Source organism: Caenorhabditis briggsae, assembly GCF_000004555.2.
Source record: "Caenorhabditis briggsae complete genome, chrII, whole genome shotgun sequence".
Lineage (NCBI taxonomy): Eukaryota > Metazoa > Nematoda > Chromadorea > Rhabditida > Rhabditidae > Caenorhabditis > Caenorhabditis briggsae.
This window is the reverse complement of record NC_013486.2, coordinates 1,725,124-1,747,994: the sequence shown is the minus strand read 5'-3', so window position 1 is coordinate 1,747,994 and position 22,871 is coordinate 1,725,124. Positions and strand designations below refer to the sequence as shown.

Here is a 22,871-nt window from a genome sequence, read left to right as displayed (position 1 = left end):
AAGGCTTATATAACAGGAAACTGAAAATTTAAATACCCTAGAAAAATGAAAACTCAATTTTTCAGAAGAATCTCAGAAAATCTCGGTCTTATCAAATTTACCGTAAAACCTGTATTAGAAGGGCCCCCAGCCCTTCTAATACAGGTTTTACAGTATTTCTAGCCTAATTTCAGCATATTTGAAAAGTATTTGGAGCTCCTTTCCGACCTATTTGAAAACTTTTTAAATTTTTTTTCTATTTTCAGTCTAATTTCAGTCTACCGTAAAACCTGTAATAGAAGGGCCCCCCCTCCTAACTTCCGTCTTTGAGCTAACTTATCTCGGTTCCTGTGAAAGGTATAAAAAAGTTGTCAACTGATAAATTGTTTATCATAATATCACCAATATTTTATTAATTAACACCATTTTGATATCTCTTATAGGAGCCGAGATAATTGAGCTCAAACTTCTAATACTTCTATTACAGGATTTACGGTATTTTCAGCCTTCAAAATCCCTCTACCTTTGCGTATTTTTCCTATAAAACGGAAATCTCTCCATTATATACTTATAAATTTCCGTCAACGGCAGCATCTTCTCATCGGAATCCTGAATCGCCATATAGGTCAACCATATATAGGAGTACGGTGGCTTTTGCTCATCGTAAGAGTCTTTTCCGGGTCTCGGCATTTTGAAGACACGGAAATCCGGATAAACAGAAGTACAGACAGAGGAAATAGGAAAATAGAAAATTAGTATTGTTTGAAAAGGAATAAGACCTTAGTCAATGTCTTCTAAGAAAGTGGGCGGAGCCTATCTGGTAACGAGAAACAGTGGGCGGAGTCAGCGAATTGGGAGAAGACGTACAAAGTGTATTCTTAACAGTTGCTGTCAAATTTGTATTGTTTTATAGTATAATAGTATTCTTATAACCTAAAAAAATTTTTTGGGGGGGGGGGGGGGAACTGGTAAGATGTCAGGGGGGCCGGGGGACCCCCTGGGGTGAGAAAACCATTGTTTTTGGGGATAGTGGGGGAAAATGGAAATCCGGGTGTATTGTGTTGATGAACTGGTAATATGGCAATAATGGGGGAAAATTAAGGGAAAATTAGAGTTTAAAAATTTTTGGGGATCAAAAAAAAATTAAAAAATTTTTTTTTTTAATTCCGATTTTTTTTTTGAAAAATATTTTTTGGCCGAATAGAGACCAACATTAAGATAGTTAAAAAACCAAAAATTAGGATTTTCAAAAAAAAAAATTATGAGATTTTCTGAAAATTTTCCAGATTTTTTTCAAGAAAATTTTTCTTGAAATTTCTGAAAAAAATTTTTAACGTTTTTCATTTTTTAACAACATTCGAACCACAAGAGTGTGAAATTTCCTAATGGGCGGAGCCTAGATTTTGAACACCTCCTGCCTGTCACAAACGATTAGAGGGGTCTTCTAGGGGAGGCCCCACACCTACAAATTGGATTATTTTCTCAATTCTCGTCAATTTTCGGAAGAATGAAGGTGTTCAAATATTTGAAGTCTGAGAAAATTTTGAAATCTGAAAAAAAACGTTATTTTTGAAAGAAAATTTGGAATAATTTCTGAAAATTCATAGAATTCAAAATTTTCGATTTTCCCGAAAAAAGAAAATTCTGGAGTTCGGAAAAACTTCTTTTTCAGTAAACTTGAAAATTTTGAAATCCTGAAAATTTAAGTTTTTTTGGGTTTTTCGATCTGAAATTCTAAGATTCTGAGATTCTGAGATTCTGAGATTCTGAGATTCTGAAATTCTGAGATTCTGAGATTCTGAGATTCTGAGATTCTGAGATTCTGGGATTCTGAGATTCTGAGATTCTGGGATTCTGAGATTCTGAGATTCTGAGATTCTGAGATTTTGAAATTCTGATATTCTGAGATTCTGAGATTCTGAAATTCTGAAATTCTGAGATTCTGAAATCCTGAGATTCTGAGATTCTGAAATTCTGAAATTCTGAGATTCTGAAATCCTGAGATTCTGAGATTCTGAAATTCTGAGATTCTGAGATTCTGAGATTCTGAAATTCTGAGATTTGGAGATTCTGAGATTCTGAGATTCTGAAATTCTGAGATTTGGAGATTCTGAGATTCTGAAATTCTGAGATTTGGAGATTCTGAGATTCTGAGATTCTGAAATTCTGAGATTTGGAGATTCTGAGATTCTGAGATTCTGAAATTCTGAGATTCTGAGATTCTGAGATTCTGAGATTCTGAGATTCTGAGATTCTGAGATTCTGAGATTCTGAGATTCTGGGATTCTGAGATTCTGAGATTCTGAGATTCTGAGATTTTGAAATTCTGATATTCTGAGATTCTGAGATTCTGAGATTCTGAAATTCTGAGATTCTGAGATCCTGAGATTCTGAGATTCTGAAATTCTGAGATTCTGAGATTCTGAGATTCTGAAATCTGAGATTTGGAGATTCTGAGATTCTGAGATTCTGAAATTCTGAGATCCTGAGATTCTGAGATTCTGAGATTCTGAGATTCTGAGATTCTGAGATTCTGAGATTCTGGGATTCTGAGATTCTGAGATTCTGAGATTCTGAGATTTTTGAATTCTGATATTCTGAGATTCTGAGATTCTGAAATTCTGAAATTCTGAGATTCTGAAATCCTGAGATTCTGAGATTCTGAAATTCTGAGATTCTGAGATTCTGAGATTCTGAAATTCTGAGATTTGGAGATTCTGAGATTCTGAGATTCTGAAATTCTGAGATCCTGAGATTCTGAGATTCTGAGATTCTGAGATTCTGAGATTCTGAGATTCTGAGATTCTGGGATTCTGAGATTCTGAGATTCTGAGATTCTGAGATTTTGAAATTCTGATATTCTGAGATTCTGAGATTCTGAAATTCTGAAATTCTGAGATTCTGAAATCCTGAGATTCTGAGATTCTGAAATTCTGAGATTCTGAGATTCTGAGATTCTGAAATTCTGAGATTTGGAGATTCTGAGATTCTGAGATTCTGAAATTCTGAGATCCTGAGATTCTGAGATTCTGAGATTCTGAGATTCTGAGATTCTGAGATTCTGAGATTCTGGGATTCTGAGATTCTGAGATTCTGAGATTCTGAGATTCGGAGATTCTGAGATTCTGAGATTCTGAGATTCTGAGATTCTGAGATTCTGAGATTCTGAGATTCTGAGATTCTGAGATTCTGAGATTCTGAGATTCTGAGATTCTGAGATTCTGAGATTCGGAGATTCTGAGATTCGGAGATTCTGAGATTCTGAGATTCTGAGAGTCTGAGAAAATTTTGAAATCTAAAAAATTGGATTTTCTGGACAAAAAAAAACGTTATTTTTGAAAGAAAATCTGGCTTTTCCATTTTTCCGAAATTCCTAATTTGAAATAATTTTTGAAAATTCATAGAATTCAAAATTTTCGATTTTCCCGAAAAAAAGAAAATCGGGAAATTCCGGAAATCTGAAAATTTACGATGACTAAAATCAGCTTCGGTGGCCGAGTTTTTGAGTTTCCTAGGCCACCAAGTTCCTTATAAGCTAGTTCCTTTGACAATCCTACTGTAGAATTTTTTTTCTCAAATTCCCCGTTTCCCAGAACTTCACCCCATTTAAACTAATTATGATCTACTTCCATGTAATAAAACTTTTTCCTAAAAACTTTTCAAGGATTACGGTAACCCATTTTCTCACACCCTTTTATTCTTCATCTTCCCTCATTCATAATATAGGGTGTTATATATGGAAAAAGTCAGGAATTATTATTATTACCCCACACTACTACTCTTTCCTTTTTTTATTGGATTTCATTAAATTAAATGGATAGAGAATTTATTAGAGACCAATGGTACTAAAAACGTTGGGTGGATAGGGATTCTAGAAGAATTTCCGATGAGATTTGTATCAAAAAAAGGAGGAGAAGAAGAAGAATAGAAAATGATGTGTACTAGAACACATCATCAATAATATCATCCACCAGGTTCTGTATGTCCGGATGTATGTCGCGTGCCCGTTCCCAAATTCAAAGTTAACCCAATTTAATTCGGTTCCTGATAAAGATATCAAAAAGTGGTCAACTAATAAATTGTTTATCATAACATCTTATACATTTTATCAGTTGACACATTTTGATAGCTCTCATAGGAGCTGAGATAACTAAGCTCAAACTTGGCAGTGTGGGGGGCCCTTCTATTACAGGTTTTACGGTATTTGAGAATCTGAAAATCTAGATTTCTTTTTGGAATTTTCAAGGAATTCTCAGAATTTCAGAATCTAGGAAATTAGAATCCTAGCATCTGAAAATTTCAGATATCCGAAAATTTCAAGAATTTCAGAATTCTAGAATTCCAGTGAAAAACCGAAAAAATCTGAAATTCTCAAACGTTTTCCAGATGGCAAAACTCTCTTCGTCACAATTTGTCCTTCAACGATTGCTTCATTAAAATCCCCAGACGAGCCGATCGGCCGGGAAAGGTGAGATTTGGCTGGAAACATTTTCAGCAAAAAACTTTTTTTTTAATTTCTAAAAATTTTGAAAAAATCGGTCTGATTTTCATGAAATTTGGCTGAAAATACCTTCAAAATGTATTTCAAATTCATTGAACTCATTTTCAAATTTTTAGAATTTTCGATTTTTTCCAAAAATCAAAAAACCGAAAATTCCAAACTTTCGCCTTCAAATCATTATAAAATAGGTCAAAACTCTTCAAATTTCAAGAAAATTAGGTTCAAATTATTCAAAATTTTAAGAAAAATCCGATTCACAGAAAATGAGATAATTGAGCTCAAACTTGACAGTATGGAGGCCCTTCTATTACAGGTTTTACGGTAGGTCAAAGGTTATAATACTGAATTTTTGGGTTTTTCGAAAAATGAACATTTTCCAATAAAATCTGAAAAAAAAACACATGCTTTGATATTGGACACTTTTCTTTGCTTTTTAGGAAAAATGAATTTTTCGGATTCTTGGACTAGCCGAAAACCTGCCATGAAACGGCAAAAACAAGGCCGCCCTCCTCCGGTGACCAGTTAATCAAAAACGGTTCGCTCTCTATTCTTTTCCTAACAAGGGCACGTTTTGATGTATTCCCCTCTCTCTCTCCCTGACTCAACCTACATAATTTCCTGTCAATCAAAATGGACACCTCTCTCTCTCTCATTTTGATTCCTTTTAAAGGGACAAGAGGGAACTCGACGTATCCCCAGGGACCTAGAAATGCAAACAAGCCAAAAGTTGTAAAATTCCAGAAATCTAAAAAATCGTAAAAATCCTGAAATTCTGAAAATTCCCAAAAATAATGAAAGTCCCAATTCCTGGAAAATTCTAAAAATCCTGAAATTTGAAAAATCTGAAAGTCCAAAAATTTCAAAACTTCTGAAACTTCTAAAAATCCTAAAAATCCTTTAATTCCAAAAATTCGAAAAATTCCTGAAAAATTCGAAAAATCCCAAAAATCCTAAAATTCTAAAAACCTGAAATATTTTGAAAGTCCCTAAAATTCGTAGAATTATCAAAAAAAAATTGTAGGATTATCAAGATTTTCAGAATTTTGAGGGATTTTTTTCAAACTTTAAAGTTCCAAAAAAAATTCTGAAAAAAAATCTGAAAATCGTGAAAATTTGATTTTCAGAATTTTTAAAGAATTTTTTGATTTCTAGGATTATAAGGATTTTTAGAATTTTCAGAATTTGAAGATCGCATTTTTCGGGATTTTCTGGAAAAAATGCTAATGCTGAAAATTCCAAAAAGTTTGAAAAAAAGAGTCTTAAAACTCTGAAAAATCCTCAAAATCTTAAAATTCTGAAAATCCTGATATTTCCGAAATATCGAAAAAATTTTAATAAACTAAAATTACTGAAAAATCCTCAAAATCTTAAAATTCTGAAAATCCTGATATTTCCGAAATATCGAAAAAATTTTAATAAACTAAAATTACTGAAAGTCCCAAAAATTCCTAGAAAATTCTGAAAATACTGAATTTCGAAAAATCTGAAAGTCTGAAATTCCCAAAATCCAACATTTCGAAAAATCCCAAAAATTCTAAAAGCCTAAAATATTCTTTCTGAAAGTCCCAAAAAACCTAAAAATTGCTAGAAAAATCCAAAAATTCTGAAATTCTGAAAATCCCAAAAATTCTAAAAATTCTGATAGTTCTAAAATTCGAAAATCCCGAAAATCCCAAAAATTCCTAGAAAATTCTAAAAAATCTGAAAATCCCAAAAATTCTAAAAATCCTAAAAATCCGTTTTTTTGGTCCAATATTGTTTCTTTTTGTTCTAAATTTCCTGCCAAAAAGAACATCAAAGGGTTCCGTATATTGGCATACGGTTGACTGCAGACGTGACGGCGCCGCGCCCGTGTTGTCATGTACGCTCCATTGAGCAAATGGATATTGGATTTGGAGGAAAAAAAGAGGACAGTTAACAAGTCTACTTTAGCTATTTTGTAACATCTTTATCCCTTTGGCCTTTGGCGGTATAAACAGAAAAAAGGAAACAAAAAAAAATGGTTTCGGAATTTTTTTCGGCTTTATTTGGTGCTTTTTGGAGGGTATACAGTGTGCTGGTTTCGAGAAAATTCTGAAGGGATTCAAAAATTTCAGTTCAGGATTTTTGAAATTTTGAAAATCCAAAAAAACGCAGAAAATTCTGCAAATTCTAAACACCTTTAAAAATCCTAAAAATCCTGGATTTTTTGAATTTTTAGAATTTTTCAGGTTTTTAGAATTTTTGGGATTTTCAGAATTTTTGGACATTTAGGATTTTCAAGATTTTCAGGATTTCCGGAAAGTTTTGGGATTTTTAGAATTTTTTGGAATCTCCGGATTTTCAAGTATTTTGGAAGTTTTAAAGTTTTTTTAGAATTTTTAGCGTTTTTGGAAATTTTGGATTTTTGGGATTTTCCGATTTTTAGGATTTCCATGATGTTTGGATTTTTAGGGTTTTTAGAATTTTCTAGGAATTTTCAGGATTTTAAAGATGTTTAGGAGTTTTAGAACTGTTGGGATTTTTTAGAATTTTTCGCATTTTTAGGATTTTTAAGATTTTGAGGATTTCTAGATTTTTCAGATCTTTTTAGACTTTTTGGATTTTCAGATTTTCCAGAACTTTGGAATTTTTTGACTTTCTAGAGTTTTCAGAACTTCTAGGACTTTTAGAAATTTTTGGGATTTTTAAAATTTTCGGAATTTTCGGAATTTCAGATTTTTAGGATTTTCATACTTTTTGGAATTTTCTAGGAATTTTAAGGCATTCAAAGATATTTGGGAGTTTTAGAGTTTTTATGATTTTTGAGATTTTGATAATTGTTTTGAACTTTTGGGATTTTTCAGAATTTTCGGGAGTTTCAGAAGTTTTTGGGATTTTTAGAAATTTCAGAATTTTGGAATTTTTCCAACCGGAATTTCCGAATTTTCAGAAATCCAGCCATTCAAAATTCAGAAATTCAGATATTCAGAAGTTCAAAGATACAAAAATTTGGAAATTCTGAAATACGAAAATTTCAAAATTCGGAATTTTTTTTGTGTTTTTTGCTAATTTTTTTCAGACGAAGTTCAGATTTTTAGGCTGAGAAGGTTCATTTTTCAGAAAAAAAAAGGAACCTAAAATTTTGAATTTCCTGAAGAAAAAACGATTTATAAACCAAAATTTATAATTTTTAGCTTAAAAATTATTTTTTCAAATTTTTCCTTTTTTTTGCAATTTTTTCAAATCAGATTTCCAGATTTTCAGCCAATTTTTCCGCTGAAAACTGTCTCAGATGCCACGTCGACAAGGATTACTGTAGCTTGTGCACTTTTGCGTCACGGTGTTCGCAACTTTTTGCACCAAACCTTACGAGCAAACAGCGAACATGTTTCTTTTTGGCCTAAATTTGGAACTTTTCTTTCAATTTTTCACGAATTTTAGCTAAAAAATAGGTTTAAAGATAGAAAAACAACAAAAAAACGACAATTTTCGACTAAAATCATGAATTTTCATCAAAATTCATATAAAAAGTTGAAAAAATTCCCAAAAAAATTTTCTTTTCGGAATAATTTCATGCGATTTTTTCATGGTTATTTTAAGCTCATTTTCTCATTTTTATTGAATAAAATTTTTTCAAAATTTTTCAAATTTAGCTGAAATGACCGAACGTCGTTCCGACCGAATCGCCAGCAAGCCAACGAACGAAGCCGTCGAAATCATCCGATGCCCGTGCAAGAGCACCGAAGAAGGCGACGATGTGATGATCGAGTGTGAGGAGTGCAAAACTTGGCAACATGCCAAGTGCATGGGAATCCGTTCCGACGTCGCCGCTGACACGAGAAACTATCGCTGTGAGGAGTGTGAGCCGTCGCGACAGACGCCGAAAAGAGTTCAAAAACGAACTAGTCGAGGAGCTTCTGGAGATGCTAAAGTGAGGATTGGGGAGCTCATTTTCAGAAAATAAGGGCTAAAAATTCAAAATTTGGGCTAAAGTTTGGCTTTAAAATCAAGTTTTCCAGCCAGAAAACTTGAAATTCGGCTAAGGAATTGAAAAAAATCCACTTAAATTTTCAAACTTTCGAATTTTTTCTCTGATTTCCAGACAGAAAATCAGAAAATCCAAAATTTTTCGGTCAAAACCATGAAAATTGAATCAAAAATCATGAAAAATGCTGATTTTTTGACTGAAAATTCCCTGAAATTCCCTATTTGCAGCCAAAAAACATTAAAAATTTGCGATTTTTGACTCAAAAATTGGGTTTCTCGGCCAAAAATTATCTTCCACTTTTCGTCAAAAAAACTTAGAAGTTCACTATTTTTCGCCCCAAAAAATCCCTAAAAAATCCCATTTTTCAACCAAAAAATATCAAAATTCATCATTTTCTGCCCTAAAAGTCCCTTAAAAACCGTATTTTTTCAGAAAAAAAACCCAACATTTACCATTCTTTGGCCGAAAATCCCAAAAAAGTTGCAAAATTTCAATCAAAAATTCTCATTTTTGACTCAAAATCCTCAAAAATTCCCATTCTTCAGTCAAAAAAAAACTAAAATTCCGCATTTTTTGCCCTAAAATGATGAAAAATATCTATTTTTCAGTCAAAAAACCCCAAATTTCATCATTTTTTGTCCTAAAAATCCCTTAAAAATTCCTATTTTTCAGCCGAAAAACATCAAAATTCATCATTTTCTGCGCTAAAAATCCTCAAAAAATCCCATTTTTCAGTCAAAAAAAACTGAAATTCCGCATTTTTTGCTCTAAAATGATGAAAAATATCTATTTTTCAGAAAAACCCCAAAAAAACAAAAAACCCCAAAATTCATCATTTTCTGCGCTAATAATCCCTTAAAAATCTCATTTTCAGTCAAAAAATCATGAAAGTTCGCTATTTTTGACTGAAAATGATGAAAAATATCTATTTTTCAGCCAAAAAAACATAAAAATTCAAAATTTTTCGGCCGAAAAATCCCAAATTTACAGTCAAAAAACACTAAAATTCTCCATTTTTTTGGCCTAAAAATCCCGAAAAATTCCTATTTTTCAGTCAAAAAACACTAAAATTCTCCATTTTTTGTCCCAAAAATCGCTTAAAAATTCCACTTTTGAGTCAAAAATCCCCAAAATTCATAATTTTCTGCCCAATTTTACCCCAAAAGTCCCAATTTTCCAGGCACCCACTCCTCGAAACCACTTTGCCCCATTCGCAACGGATTTCTCCGCAATTCTGGAGTTTCTCGCCGCCAAAACCGAGCAAATCCAAAGTCCACTGGTGATGACGAAGGCGATGGCGGAGTTTAAAGCGCTGAAAAATCATCATAGACAGGCCAGGGATTTGTCTATTTCGTTTCGAAACAAGCTGGCGCCGATTCTACACACTTTTGAGGATTTCGACGATGAGACCATCGTCAGAATCATTTTTGGAACCAGCAGCCCCGTGGATTCGGCATTTTTGGAGAAGTTCGTGTTGTTTTGCGCCGGAAAATTTGGGAAATTTGACCCGAAAATCCATAAAAAATGACCTGAGAATCTAGAATTTGTATCAAAAATCAAAATTTGTGTCAAAAATCAAAAAGATGAAAATTGGCTCGAAATCATTGAAATTTGGTCAGAAAATTGTGAAAATTGAAGAAACAAAGGTTTAACTTCCCTGAAAAATCCATAAATTTTGACCCAAAAATCATAAAAAATGACCCAAAAATCATGAAAAATGACTCAAAAATCATGAAAAATAACTAAAAAATCATGAAAAACTACTCAAAAATCATGAAAAATGACCCAAAAAGCATAAAAAATGACCCAAAAATCATGAAAAATGACTCAAAAATCATGAAAAATAACTAAAAAATCATGAAAAACTACTCAAAAATCATGAAAAATGACAAATGAAAAATGAAAAATGAAAAAATTTTCAGCCATTTCGAAAAAATCGCAAAATATGACTAAAAAAAATCGTCATTTAGGGGTCAATTTTCATGGTTTTTGGGTCATTTTTCATGATTTTTGGGTCATTTTTCATGATTTTATAGTCAATTTTTATGATTTTTGGGTCAATTTTTGTGGGTTTCCAGCCCGAAATTGCTCATTTGTCTCATTTCCAGACTCAAAACGAGCGCTGAAATCGAACTGGACACCCTCCACCGTATCACTCACTACAAATCCGCCACCCTAGAGCTACGCGGCCGTCATACGTCACGTGGAAAGCACCATAATCGTCGTCGTCGCGCAATCAGAAGACCAACAACGCCTCCAGAATCGTCGGCAGATGATTCAGAAGAAGACGACAGTCTAGAAGACGTGACGCCAGTTGAGAAGCGTCAGGCGTTGATGCCTTCAGAAGGCATCGTCAAGACGGAGATTCAAGACGCAGGCTTCTACAGTAACCACAACGTTTCGGCATATCAGAATTCCATGACAACGTCTTCTTCGGATATTTCGAATTTTGGGAATTTTGGATTTCCGAATCCGATGATTCCGGTGGGCGCACCGATTCAAGGAAGCGCGGAGTTTATGCATGCGATGACCAGTTTCGTCAATTCGGTGGCTGGCATGATGAACGCGCAGACGGAGTTTGTGAGATCGGCAATTGAGCAGCAGAGGTTGGTTTTAGGCATAACGCCCACAACTTTGGAAAAATTCAAAAAATTGGAAAATTTGATCCAAAAATAATGAATTTCAAGTCATTTTTTATTTCAAAAAATCGACGAAAAAAGCATGGATTTTTGAGGAATTTTTCATAAAGAATGTTGAATTTCGTACATTGCTCAGCCTTGATAAAATTTGAAAAAAACAATTTTTGCCCGAGAAATGGGCAATTTTTATGATTTTTCCAACTCAGAATCCTTTTAAAATTGACCCGAAAACCATGAAAAATCACCCAAAAATCATAAAAATTGACCCAAAAGTTTCCTGAAAATCGCCAAATTTACTCAAAAAATTCAATAAAAAATCATGAATTTTGACCGAAAAACCCTGACAGTTTGATCGAAAATCCATAAAAATCGCTCGAAAATCATTAAAAATCGACCGAAATCTTCAAAAATAATGAAAAATGACCCAAAAATCCTAAAATTTTGACACAAAAATCATAAAATTTGATCCAAAATCTATGAAAATTGACTCAAAAATTCCTGAAAATCGCCAAATTGACCCAAAAATCATAAATTATGACACAAAAACCCTGAAAATTTGATCGAAAATCGGCAAAAACCCGTTAAAAATGCTGAATATTGGGAATTGCTCAGCCCTGATAAGCCAGAAAATCCATGAAAATTGACTCAAAAATCATTAATTTCGACATAAAAACCCGGGAAATTCGAACGAAAATCCCGAAAATTGCCAAAAATCGTCAAAAATCATGAATTTCGACCCGAAATTTTCAAAAAATTCGATAAAAAATTGTGAATTTTGACCCGAAAATCGCTCAAAAATGCTAAAAATTTGATCAAAAATCGCTGAAAATTCCCCGAAAAAATCGCTCAAAAATCGATTTTTCTGAAATTTTCAGGAAAAAATCTCACATTTCGACTCAAAAAACCGGTTTTTCCAGACCAAACGTCTCCCCAACCACCTCTGGCGTCATCCCACCATCACCGAAGTCTTCCTCATCTGAATTCTCGTCTTCGCCCCGCCCACTTTCATCGCTTTTCCTCAAATTCATCAGAACATGCATTCATCACCTTCCAAACGCCAGCCAAAACGCCCTTCTTCACTCCGTCAACCGCAAAATCGACGCCTACAAGGGATTGCAGCCATCTGGAGATTCAGAAGACGTCAAAATCCAAATGATTAAAATCAAGACGGCCCTCCAACTGATCTACAGCCTTCTGACGTCGTCTTCTGGCACTTCTGAAGGCGTCCCAAGCGTTGTTAAAACCAAGAATTTCATGACTATCATGGACCAGTTCATCAGTGAGGATTGCCACGTGGATTCGGAATTGATCGATCTTCAGACGCGCATTCGACGCGCGGAATCGAGGGAAATTTCGGTGAAGATGGTGCAGAATGCGTTGGAATCAGCGTTGGGAATCGTCGTGCCAATGGAGATGATGCCAGAAGGAAAAATCGATTTTTAATACTTTTTTTGGCTGAAAATCCTAATATTTGTCTGAAAAACCCTGTTTTTCGAAGTGTTTTTTAATGAAAATCCCCGGCTTTTTTTTCAAAAAATCTGAAAATTTGAAATTTTCAGAAAAAAATCTTTTTTTGAATTTTCTCGAAAAATCAGATTTTTGATAATTTTTATGGCTAAAAATCCTCATTTTTTGAACTTTTTTTGTTTAAAAAAATCAATTTTTCTGAAATTTTTTATCCATTCTTACGTCTTCTACTGTACCCTTCAAGTTTTTTGTCTTTTTGAAAAATCTGAAAATTCGAATTTTTCAGAAAAAATACAATTTTTTGGCTGAAAATGCGATTTTTGACGTTTTTTTAACTGAAAAAATCAATTTTTCTGAAATTTTTGACCTGTTTTTTTATTTCCTACTGTATTCTTTTCCCTTTTCATTTTATCAAAAATTTTCAGATTTTTCGAATTTTTTTTTTGGCTGAAAATGAAATTCATATGTTTTTGTTTTTGAAGAATCTCTTTTTTTTGTAATTTTTGACGCATTTTTATGTTCTCTACTGTACCCTTTCATGTTTTTTTTCTTTTTTTGAAAAATCTGAAAATTTTAATTTTTCAGAAAAAAACAATTTTTAGCTGAAAATGCGATTTTTGACGATTTTTTAACTGAAAAAATCAATTTTCTGAAACTTTTGACCCGTTTTATTGTTCCCTACTGTATAACTTCTCCTTTTCTTTCCAGAATATGATTTTCAAAAAATAAATTTTTTTTGAATTTTCTCGAAAAATCTGAAAATTTGAATTTTTCAGAAAAAAACAATTTTTGGCTGAAAATCTAAATTTTCCAACTTTTTTGGCTGAAAAAATCAATTTTTATACGATTTTTTGATTTTTTAAGAATTTTCCAAAATCTCCCCTCCCAATGTTTTTAATGCACAGCTGTTATCGTTGTTTTGTTTTAAATACACAGATTTTTGCCTAATAAACCAGAAAATTTCAGATTTTCGAATTTTTCAGCATTTTTCCCCCCTAAACCCCCCAAAAAACCCAATTTTTAGGCCTGAGAACTCTGAAAATCACCGAATGACGTCACAATCGCGCAAACGCGCTCCGCCGCACCTATTTTGCAGTTTGGCGCGAGCGCGCCAATTTCGCGCATTCGAATCGTTTTACCGCATTTCCGCCTAGTTTCTTCATTTTAGGTCATATTCACCGATTTTTCTCGTTTTTCAGGGTTTTTAAGCTGAAAAATCAGATTTCGGAGTGTTTTTTTACCTAAACTCGTCAGAAATTCATCGAAAAAGTGTAAATTTGGGTCAGGATCGAAGATTTATGGAGGAAAAGGAAATTTTTGGTTTTTCACCGACTTTTTTTTTCATTTTTCATGGTTTCTACACTGAAAAATCACATTTCGAAAGGTTTTTTGACCTAAAATCAAATCCATCAAAAAAGTGTAGATTTTGGTCAGATTCGCAATTTTTCGGTTTTCTTGGATTTTCACCGATTTTTAAACATTTTCCATGGTTTTTACACTGAAAAATCAGATTTCGGAGGGTTTTTCGACCTGAAATCGGCCAAAATTCATAAAAAAGTGTAGATTTGGGTCAGAATTCAGTAAAAATTCGAAAAAAAAAATTTGTTTTAAAATTTTTTAGGTCTTTCTAGGCAATATTAACCCATTTTTCTCGATTTTTCCCGTTGTTTCCACCCAAAAATCACACCAAAACCCCGATTTTTTGCAGGTACAGTACTAACTTTTCGAAAAAATGGCCGATCGTGGAAACAACGGAGACGATGCGCCACTTCCCCATGATCCAATGGTGGAGGAGGAGGAGGACGATGACGACGACGTCGACGCCATTGATGAGATGTTCAACAACGAGGAGGAGGATCCGGAGGACGAGGAGGGCGAGAATCTCTTCGGAGATGATATGGAGAGGTGGGGAAAGGGTGAAAAATGAGCTAAAATGATGGGAAATGGACCAAAAATGATGACAAAACAGTCAAAAATCGTCTAGAAACGGTCTAAAACCTTGTTTTTAGACTTTAAAATCGCTTAAAAATGGCAAAAAATAGCTAAAAACTATGAAAAATCGCTCTAAAATCTCCTAAAATCGCTATGAAGGGGCTGAGAAATGGCTGAAAATGAGCTAAAAATAACTGTGAAGGGGGGCTGAAAATAGCTAGAATTCCTCTAAAAATCGTAAAAATCGTGCGAAAAACCGTCGAAATTCCATATTCAGAGACTATGTGAAATTGGCTGAAAATTATTGGAAACAGGCTGAAAATGGTGAGAAAAACGCTAAAAAAAAGGAAAAATAAGCTATAAAAAGACCTGAAAATGGTTAAATGGTTAAAAAATGGCTGAAAATGGCTGAAAACTGGCTGAAAATAGCTGAAAATAGCTGAAAAATGGCTGAAAAATAGCTGAAAAATGGCTGAAAATTACCTGAAAATAGGCTGAAAATGGTGGAAAACTGATCAAAAATTGGTAGAAATGACTCTATCTGGCATATTTAGGCCGTTTTCAGTCCCAGAAAAAAGTCATTTTTAAGCCTAAAAATCGCTTGAAAACGTCTAAAATCGCTCAGAAATGACTTCTAAAACCTTTGAATATTATGAAAAAAGTGCTCGAAAATCGCCTAAAAATGAACTAAAACCATTCTGCTTATGACCATTTTCGTCTATTTTTGAGCCAAAAAATCGCCTAAAAATGGCAAAAAATAGCTAAAAACTATGAAAAATCGGGCTCAAAAAAGATCATTTTGAGCTCAAAATTGCCATTTTTAGCCCTAAAAATTGGAAAAAGGGTCATTTTTGAGCCAAAAAACCGCTGAAAATGGTCATTTTAAAAATCGCCTGAAATCTTCAAAATGTCGATTTTCAGAGACTATCGTGAGCAACCGGAGCTCGATCAATACTCCGAGTCGGGAATGGACGATGCCTCCGACGTAGGCTCACTCTCTGTGGATGCTCGCCGAGCCGCGGAGCGCGCAATGGCTCAACGCGATCAACTGATGGACGACGAGGCGTTGATGTACGATGAGGGCGACGACGAGTCGACGCCAGCCAATAGAAGACGTCGTGGACGTGGCGATCGAGGAGACGACGACGTTGACGAGGCGATGGAAGAGGACGAGGAGGTTCCCGTTGACATTCTGGAGAATATCCGTGGAAGAACGATTCGCGATCACGTCAGCGATGAGGCGGTCGCCAGAGAGATTGAGCGTCGGTTCAAGGTACATAGCGAGACGATTTTGGACCTAGAAATCATGAAAATTGGGGTTTTTCGGCGATTTTGAGCCTAAAAATGCCGAAAAAATGAGCAAATTCGCCAAAAATTTATAATTTTCATCCAAAACCCCCAATTTTAGCCGAAAACTTTGATTTTCAGCTCAAAAATCCTGAATTTTCAGACCCGAAAAACCCCCAAAATTTTAGCTAAAATCCCCAAGTTTCAGCCTGAAAAACTCAGAATTAGACTCCTAAAAACCTTAATTTCAACTTGAAAATCCCGTATTTCCGCCCCGAAAATCCCAAATTTTAGCTTAAAAATCCATGTTTCAGCCCCAAGAAACTCCGAATTATAGCTCTAAAAATCGCTTAAAAATTGCAAAAATCGCTCTAAAATCTCCTAAAATCGTCAAAATTCGATTTTAGAAGCTGTTTCGGGCTCAAAAAAGAAAAATAACTTTTTTTTTGTTACATATCGAAATATGTCATTTTGAGCCTAATTTAAGCAAAAAATTCAGAATTTTGGCATAAAAACTCGATTTTCAGCCCGAAAACTTTGATTTTCAGCTCAAAAATCGGAATTTTCAGCCCCCAAAAAACCCCCAAAATTTCAGCTCGAAAACCCCAAATTTCAGCCCTAAAAACCCCATTTTTCCAGAACTTCCTGCGCTCCTACCACGAGCCGAACAACAAACAAATCAAGTACATTCAACTGATCAAAGCGATGGCCGCCGACAACAAGGAGTCCCTCGAAGTCAGCTTCACCGATCTCTCGGACGACGCCGGCGAGCAGAACATCTCCTATTTCCTGCCAGAAGCGCCAAACGAGATGCTGGCCATCATGGATCGTGCCGCCACCGACGTCGTCATGAACATGTATCCATTCTACACCCGCGTCTGCTCCGAAATCAAAGTTCGCATTTCGAACCTTCCAGTCGAGGAGGACATTCGAATGCTTCGTCAGGTCCATCTGAATATGCTCATCCGGACGGCTGGCGTCGTCACCATCGCCAGTGGAATCCTACCACAGTTGGCTGTGGTCAAGTATGATTGTGTAGCGTGTGGCTACTTGTTGGGACCATTCGTTCAGCAGAACGACGAGGAAGTGCGGCCAACGATCTGTCCGTCGTGTCAAGGAAAGGGTCCGTTCGAGTTGAACGTGGAGAATGTGAGTTTTGGAGATTTTAGAGGGGGAGAAGAGGGAGGGCAGGTGGCCTAGAAATGGGAAAAGTTAGGCCACCGGAAGAATCCAAGGAAATCCCAAAAAATCTAGACCAAAAAGTGCCCAAAAATGAGCTCCAAAACAAGCAAAAAGATTGATGGCCTAGAAATCTCATATTTGGATTTCTAGGCCATCAATTTCCAGGAGGCCTAGAAACACGGGAAATTGGGATTCTAGGCCATGTGAGAAATCCAGCGAAATCTAGACAGAATTTGACCCAAAATCGATAACTTTTATTTTTGGGTGTCTAGGCCACCACCGTTTTGAGGCTATTTGACAGCCTGGACTAGCTTTAAACCTCGTGGCCTAACTTTTCAAAATCTCGGGATTCTAGGCCACACCTGAAAGCCCGGAAAATTTTAGACCTAACTTGAACAAAAATAAGCTTCAAAAACAGCGAAATTTGTAATGGCCTAGTAATATCCGAATTTGGATTTCTAGGCCATCAATTTCCAGGTCTTGATCCCTGGAATAATGGTGTCCCAGACATCAGGAAATTGGGATTCTAGGCCATGAGAAATCTAACGAAATCTAGACTAAAATTGAGCTAAAATAAGCCTTATAGACAGCAGAATTAATGGTGACCTAGAAATTTCAAATTTGGATTTCTAGGCCACCATCATTTTTGTGATTTTTCAGAGATTTTGGGTTTCTAGGCCATCGGTTTGAGACTATTTGACATCATGGACTAGCTACATACCTCGTGACCTGACTTTTCAAAAGTGTGGGATTCTAAACCATTTCAAACTTGGTGGCCTAACTTTTTTTGGGTTTCTAGGCCACCAATTTCATTAAAGTCTTGGTGGCCGAGATTTTGAGATCTTTGGGTTTCTAGGTCATCATAGGGAGAAAGCCTCACTTTTCACATTTTTTGAGATTCTAGGCCACCTTCATTTTTGAGGTTTTCACTGATTTCGGGATTCTAGGCCATCGTTTTCCGGCTGTTTAAAGGTGGGGGGACATGAAAAAAAAATAATGTTCTCGAAATTCCGTTCAAAGATGCCTCTCGAGGAGTTGAACTTGTGAGGACGAGGATTGGGGGTGCGGCGCCGCTACCGACTGAGCTACGCGGGCAAAGAGAGAGCGGCACCTTGATTGCATACATAAAGGCGAGGACGACAGCTGTACGCAGAGTGACATTAAGCGTTGTACACCGTTACGGTAGAATGCATACTCTGGCCCCAAAAATCCCCCGTAAAATCTCTTGTCCCCCCGCCTTTAAGACTGCCTGGACTAGCGTTATACCTCGTGGCCTAACTTTTCAAAATTTTGAGATTCTAGGCCACGCCAACCAAACGAACCAATTCCAATATTTCCAGACTGTCTACCACAACTATCAGCGCATCACAATGCAAGAATCGCCGAACAAGGTGGCCGCCGGACGTCTTCCCCGCTCCAAAGACGTCATTCTTCTTGGAGACCTCTGTGACTCGTGCAAGCCAGGAGACGAGATTGAGGTCACCGGTGTCTACACCAACAACTTTGACGGATCGCTGAACTACAAACAAGGATTCCCAGTGTTCAACACGCTGATCCACGCGAATCATATCTCCAACAAGGATAAGATGGCATCAGATCAACTCACTGACGAGGACATCAAAGCGATTCGAGACCTGTCCAAAGATCCGAATATCGCGACTAGAGTGTTCTCCTCGATCGCTCCGTCGATCTATGGACACGACGATGTGAAGCGAGCCATTGCGTTGGCGCTGTTCAGAGGAGAAGCCAAGAATCCCGGGGAGAAGCATCGGCTGAGAGGAGATATCAATGTTCTCCTCTGTGGAGATCCAGGAACCGCCAAGTCCCAGTTCCTGAGATATGCTGCTCATATCGCACCGAGATCTGTCCTCACTACTGGTCAAGGAGCATCGGCTGTTGGTCTCACTGCCTATGTGCAACGCCACCCTGTTACTCGAGAATGGACTCTGGAGGCTGGAGCCATGGTGTTGGCTGATAAGGGTGTCTGTCTGATCGATGAGTTCGACAAGATGTCCGATCAAGATCGTACATCTATCCACGAAGCTATGGAGCAGCAATCCATCTCAATCTCGAAGGCAGGAATCGTCACTTCCCTTCACGCCAGATGTACCGTAATCGCCGCTTCGAATCCTATTGGAGGACGCTACAACCCAACTAGGACCTTCGCTGAGAATGTGGATCTTACAGAGCCCATCCTTTCAAGATTCGACGTCCTCTGTGTTATTAGAGATTCTGTGGATTCTGTGGAGGATGAGCGTTTGGCCAAGTTCGTCGTTGGAAATCACAGACAACACCATCCAGACGCGCACAGAAAGTCGAAGGATGAGCAATCCCAAGAAGAGCCAGAAGATCCAGAAGAGCACGAGGAGGAGAAGGTCGACGAGCGCACGGGAGTCCGTCTGATTCCACAGGACCTCCTTCGCAAGTACATCATCTACGCCAGAGAGCGATGCCATCCAACGTTGGGCGCTCAGCACTCGGAGAAGCTGTCGAGCATTTTCGCTCAAATGCGAAAGGAGAGTATGGCGACGGGCTCGGTGGCGATTACTGTACGTCATGTCGAGTCGATGATTCGTTTGTCGGAGGCGCACGCGAAGTTGCACTTGAGAAGGTGGGTTTTTGGGTTTCTAGGCCACCTGGAAGCTTAGAATTCGGATTCTAGGTCAGGGACTAGTTTGGGAGGTTACTGAACCACCTAGAGTGATTTGGAGGTTTCTAGGCCACCTGGAAGCCGATATTTGGAGTTCTGGGTCATCGGAAGCTAAATATTGGCATTCTGGACCGTCAAAGTACACTCGGAGCCAGTTTGAGAGGTTTTCTAGGCCACCGGGAGCAGTTTAAAGGATTCTAGGTCATCTAGAGCTGAAATTTGGGATTCTAGCCCACGGGACCAATTCAAGAGATTTCTAGGTCGTCAGGAGCGATTTGAAGGGGGCTTCTAGGCCATATAGAGCCGAAAATTGGGATTCTAGGCCATCAGGAGGAATTTGGAGGTTCTAGGCCACGTGGGAACTAGTTTTTCGAGCTAGAGATGTTTCTAGGTCACTAGAAACTATTAGGGACTAGTTTTATTGGAAAATAGGAGTTCTAGGCCACCTGAAGCGATTCGGAGGTTTCTAGGCCATCAGAGAGCATGGAGACTGATTTGTGAGGTTTCTAGGCCATCTGGAAGCGGAAATCTGGTAGTTTCGGCCATCAGGTGGGATTTGAAGGTTTCTAGTCCACTCCACAGTATGGGGACTAGTTTTTAAGGTTTCTAGGCCACTATGAGCGGTTTGGAGGTTTCTAGGCCACCAGGGAAGATCAGGAACTAGTTTCCGTGAGAGAGCGAATTTCTAGGCCATCAGCAGGTGGTAGGAGATTCCTAGGCCAGCAGTGAGCAGGGGGACTAGTTCGCGAGGTTTATAGGCCACCTGAAGCGATGTGGAATTTGCTAGGCCACCAACTAGATGGCCTAGGAAGCTCCTAGACCATACATAACTCAAAATTTCCAATTTTCAGTTATGTGAACGACGATGACACCGCCGCCGCCACGAGAATCATGTTGGAATCGTTTGTCAACACGCAGAAGGCGTCGATCATGCGTCAGATGAAGAAGACGTTCTCCAGATACCTCACCGAGAATCGATCGGCCAACGAGCTCCTTTTGTTCGTGCTGAAGCAGTTGGTCCGTCAACAAATGCACTACGCGGCGGCGCGCGCCGGCGGCAATACCGTAATCCAAAGTGTCACCGTCGCGGAGTCGGAGTTCATTGAGAAGGCCCAACAGCTGCGTATCGAGAATGTGAAGCCGTTCTACACGTCGGAAGTTTTCGCGTCGAACAACTTCATCTATGATCCATCGAAGAAGACGATTGTTCAGGAGATTTTCTAAATTTTTAATCTTTTTTTTTGGCTTTTTTACCCCTGAAAATCTGAAAAATCGTCCGGTTTTACCCCTAAAAATCTCCTATTTTCACCCATTTATCCTCAATTTTCACCCCAGAAAATATCTCATTTTGGCTTATTTTACCCTCTAAAAATTACTATTTTCACATATTTTCACTATCCCCCCCCCCCGTTGCTTGAAAACCCTTGATACTCATCTTATGTTCTTTTTGAGCCTATTTTTAACCCAAAAATCGATGATTTTGAGCATTTTTGACCCCAAAATGGTAGATTTTGAGTCATTTTTTGTCCAATTTTGACCCGAAAATCGAGATTTTTTGACCCCTAAAATTGATGATTTTGAGCATTTTTTGACCCCGAAAATCGACATTTTCAGTCAATTTTTGAGCATTTTTGACCCCGAAAATGATATATTTTCGAGCCATTTTTGGCATATTTTAAATACCAAAATCGAGATTTTTGGCTAAAAAGTCACCGAAATTTTAGATTTTTTTTTCGCAATTTTTGGCCTTTTTGACCCAAAAAATGCTTCATTTTACGTCCAATTCCACATTAAATTTGAAATTTCTGGCTCAAAATTGGCCAATTTTCTCTAATTTTGGCTCAAAAAATGTCGAGAAAACGGTCCATTTTTCATCTATTTTCGGCTCGTTTTCCACCAATTTTTATCCAAAAAAATCTCGAAAATTGCTCATTTTCCCCTATAATTTTGGCTCAAAAATTTCCCATATTCCCATTAATTTTTGATTTTTGATCCCATTTTTTTTGTGTACCTTTTGGTATATTGATTGATTGATTGGCCTTGAAATGAACACACACATTGTAGATGTGCAAAAATAGCGAAATTCTGTAATTTTTAATTAATTTCAGACTTAATTGGATACCATTAATTATCTCTATTTTTTCCAGTTTCCATTTTTTCTCAAATTCCCATTGCTCAGCCTTAACTGGTCTTTGGTTTTTTTAAAATTTCTTTTTTGCCGATTTTGAGTTCCGTGGCCTAACTTTTTAAGGATTTCTAGGCCATCATTGAATTTGCAATTTTTGGCCTTTTCCGGATTACAAATTGCATTCGATGGCCTAGTTTTGAGCTTATTTGGGTTTCTAGGCCATTTCAAACTTGGTGGCCTAACTTTTTTGGGATTTCTAGGCCATTCAAGGTTGGTGGCCTAATTTTCCAAAATTTTTGGGATTTCTAGGATAGAATCATTTTGAGGCTATTTTGACTGTTTCGGACTGGCCTAGTTTTTTTTGGATTTCTAGACCACCATCATTTTCAGGCTATTTTCGACTCGCTGGCCTAGCTTATCACCTCGTGGCCTAACTTTTTTGGGATTCTAGGCCACCAATGACAAGTCACCAAAACAATACGAAAACCCAATTGGTTCTTTGGTCTCGGCGTCGTCTTGTTTACACCGAGGCGCACCCCACCCCATCCATTTCGAATTTCCCTTGACTTCCTCGTTCTCGTTTTCTCTGCGTCTCTCTCCCTCGCTCACTCTCTCTCTCAGCCTGTCTTGTGTGTCTGCGTCTCTTACGCGGTGTACACTGTCTCGCTCGCGCGCTTGGAGGGGGCGCCGCGATCCCCCGTTTTTCCTCTATTTTTCTGGCCAATTTTCGTTTTATTTAGTTCAACAGACAAAAAAGAAAGAAATTAGAATTTTTGGGGGACATTTTAAGCCTAAAAAATCGATATTTTGGACAATCTTAAAATGGCGAAAAATTCGATTTTTTCGCTTTGTTTTTGTGTCGAATAGTGAACATAAAAAAAATCACCATTTTATGATTTTCAGCGCTTTTTTTTGTTTTTTCGACCGCGGTCGACGGCCCCGGCGGGCGGCTGGCTTATAGGATTCGATTCTATTGAAAATTAGAAGTATAACTGACTCTGACTTGTATACAAACCGCACCACTCCACCACTAGTTTTCTCACGAATCAATCTGGTAGTAAACACACTCTAATAGAAGGGCAGCCCTATAAATGATATGAAAAATTAATCAACTGATAAAATGTTGGTGATATTATGATGAACATTTTATCAGTTGA

At 37.0% G+C, this 22,871-nt stretch overlaps 4 protein-coding genes across 4 annotated transcripts in view; 2 read left to right on the top strand and 2 right to left on the bottom strand.

Moving 5' to 3' along the window:
- Cbr-lin-31 overlaps positions 1-669 on the bottom strand; it is a gene marked incomplete at both ends in the record, with an annotated part of 5,470 nt that extends 4,801 nt beyond the window's left edge. The window contains one exon of the mRNA XM_002646742.1: positions 503-669. Coding sequence (XP_002646788.1) covers positions 503-669 — 167 coding nt within the window. The remainder of the gene's footprint in view (positions 1-502) is intronic.
- A 1,012-nt stretch (positions 670-1,681) lies between these two features.
- CBG18438 lies at positions 1,682-3,684 on the bottom strand (the record flags this gene model as incomplete). Its single annotated transcript, XM_002646741.1, has 2 exons — positions 1,682-3,274; positions 3,670-3,684. 2 exons carry the CDS (start codon positions 3,682-3,684, stop codon positions 1,682-1,684), a joined length of 1,608 nt encoding a protein of 535 aa, XP_002646787.1.
- A 4,415-nt stretch (positions 3,685-8,099) lies between these two features.
- Positions 8,100-12,511, top strand: CBG18437 (the record flags this gene model as incomplete). Its single annotated transcript, XM_002646740.1, has 4 exons — positions 8,100-8,372; positions 9,610-9,896; positions 10,538-11,035; positions 11,986-12,511. 4 exons carry the CDS (start codon positions 8,100-8,102, stop codon positions 12,509-12,511), a joined length of 1,584 nt encoding a protein of 527 aa, XP_002646786.1.
- A 1,756-nt stretch (positions 12,512-14,267) lies between these two features.
- Positions 14,268-20,810, top strand: Cbr-mcm-2 (the record flags this gene model as incomplete). The annotated part of the gene is made up of 5 exons (XM_045241762.1): positions 14,268-14,440; positions 15,389-15,740; positions 16,394-16,903; positions 18,277-19,547; positions 20,438-20,810. 5 exons carry the CDS (start codon positions 14,268-14,270, stop codon positions 20,808-20,810), a joined length of 2,679 nt encoding a protein of 892 aa, XP_045096484.1.
- Between the last annotated feature and the right edge of the window lie 2,061 nt (positions 20,811-22,871).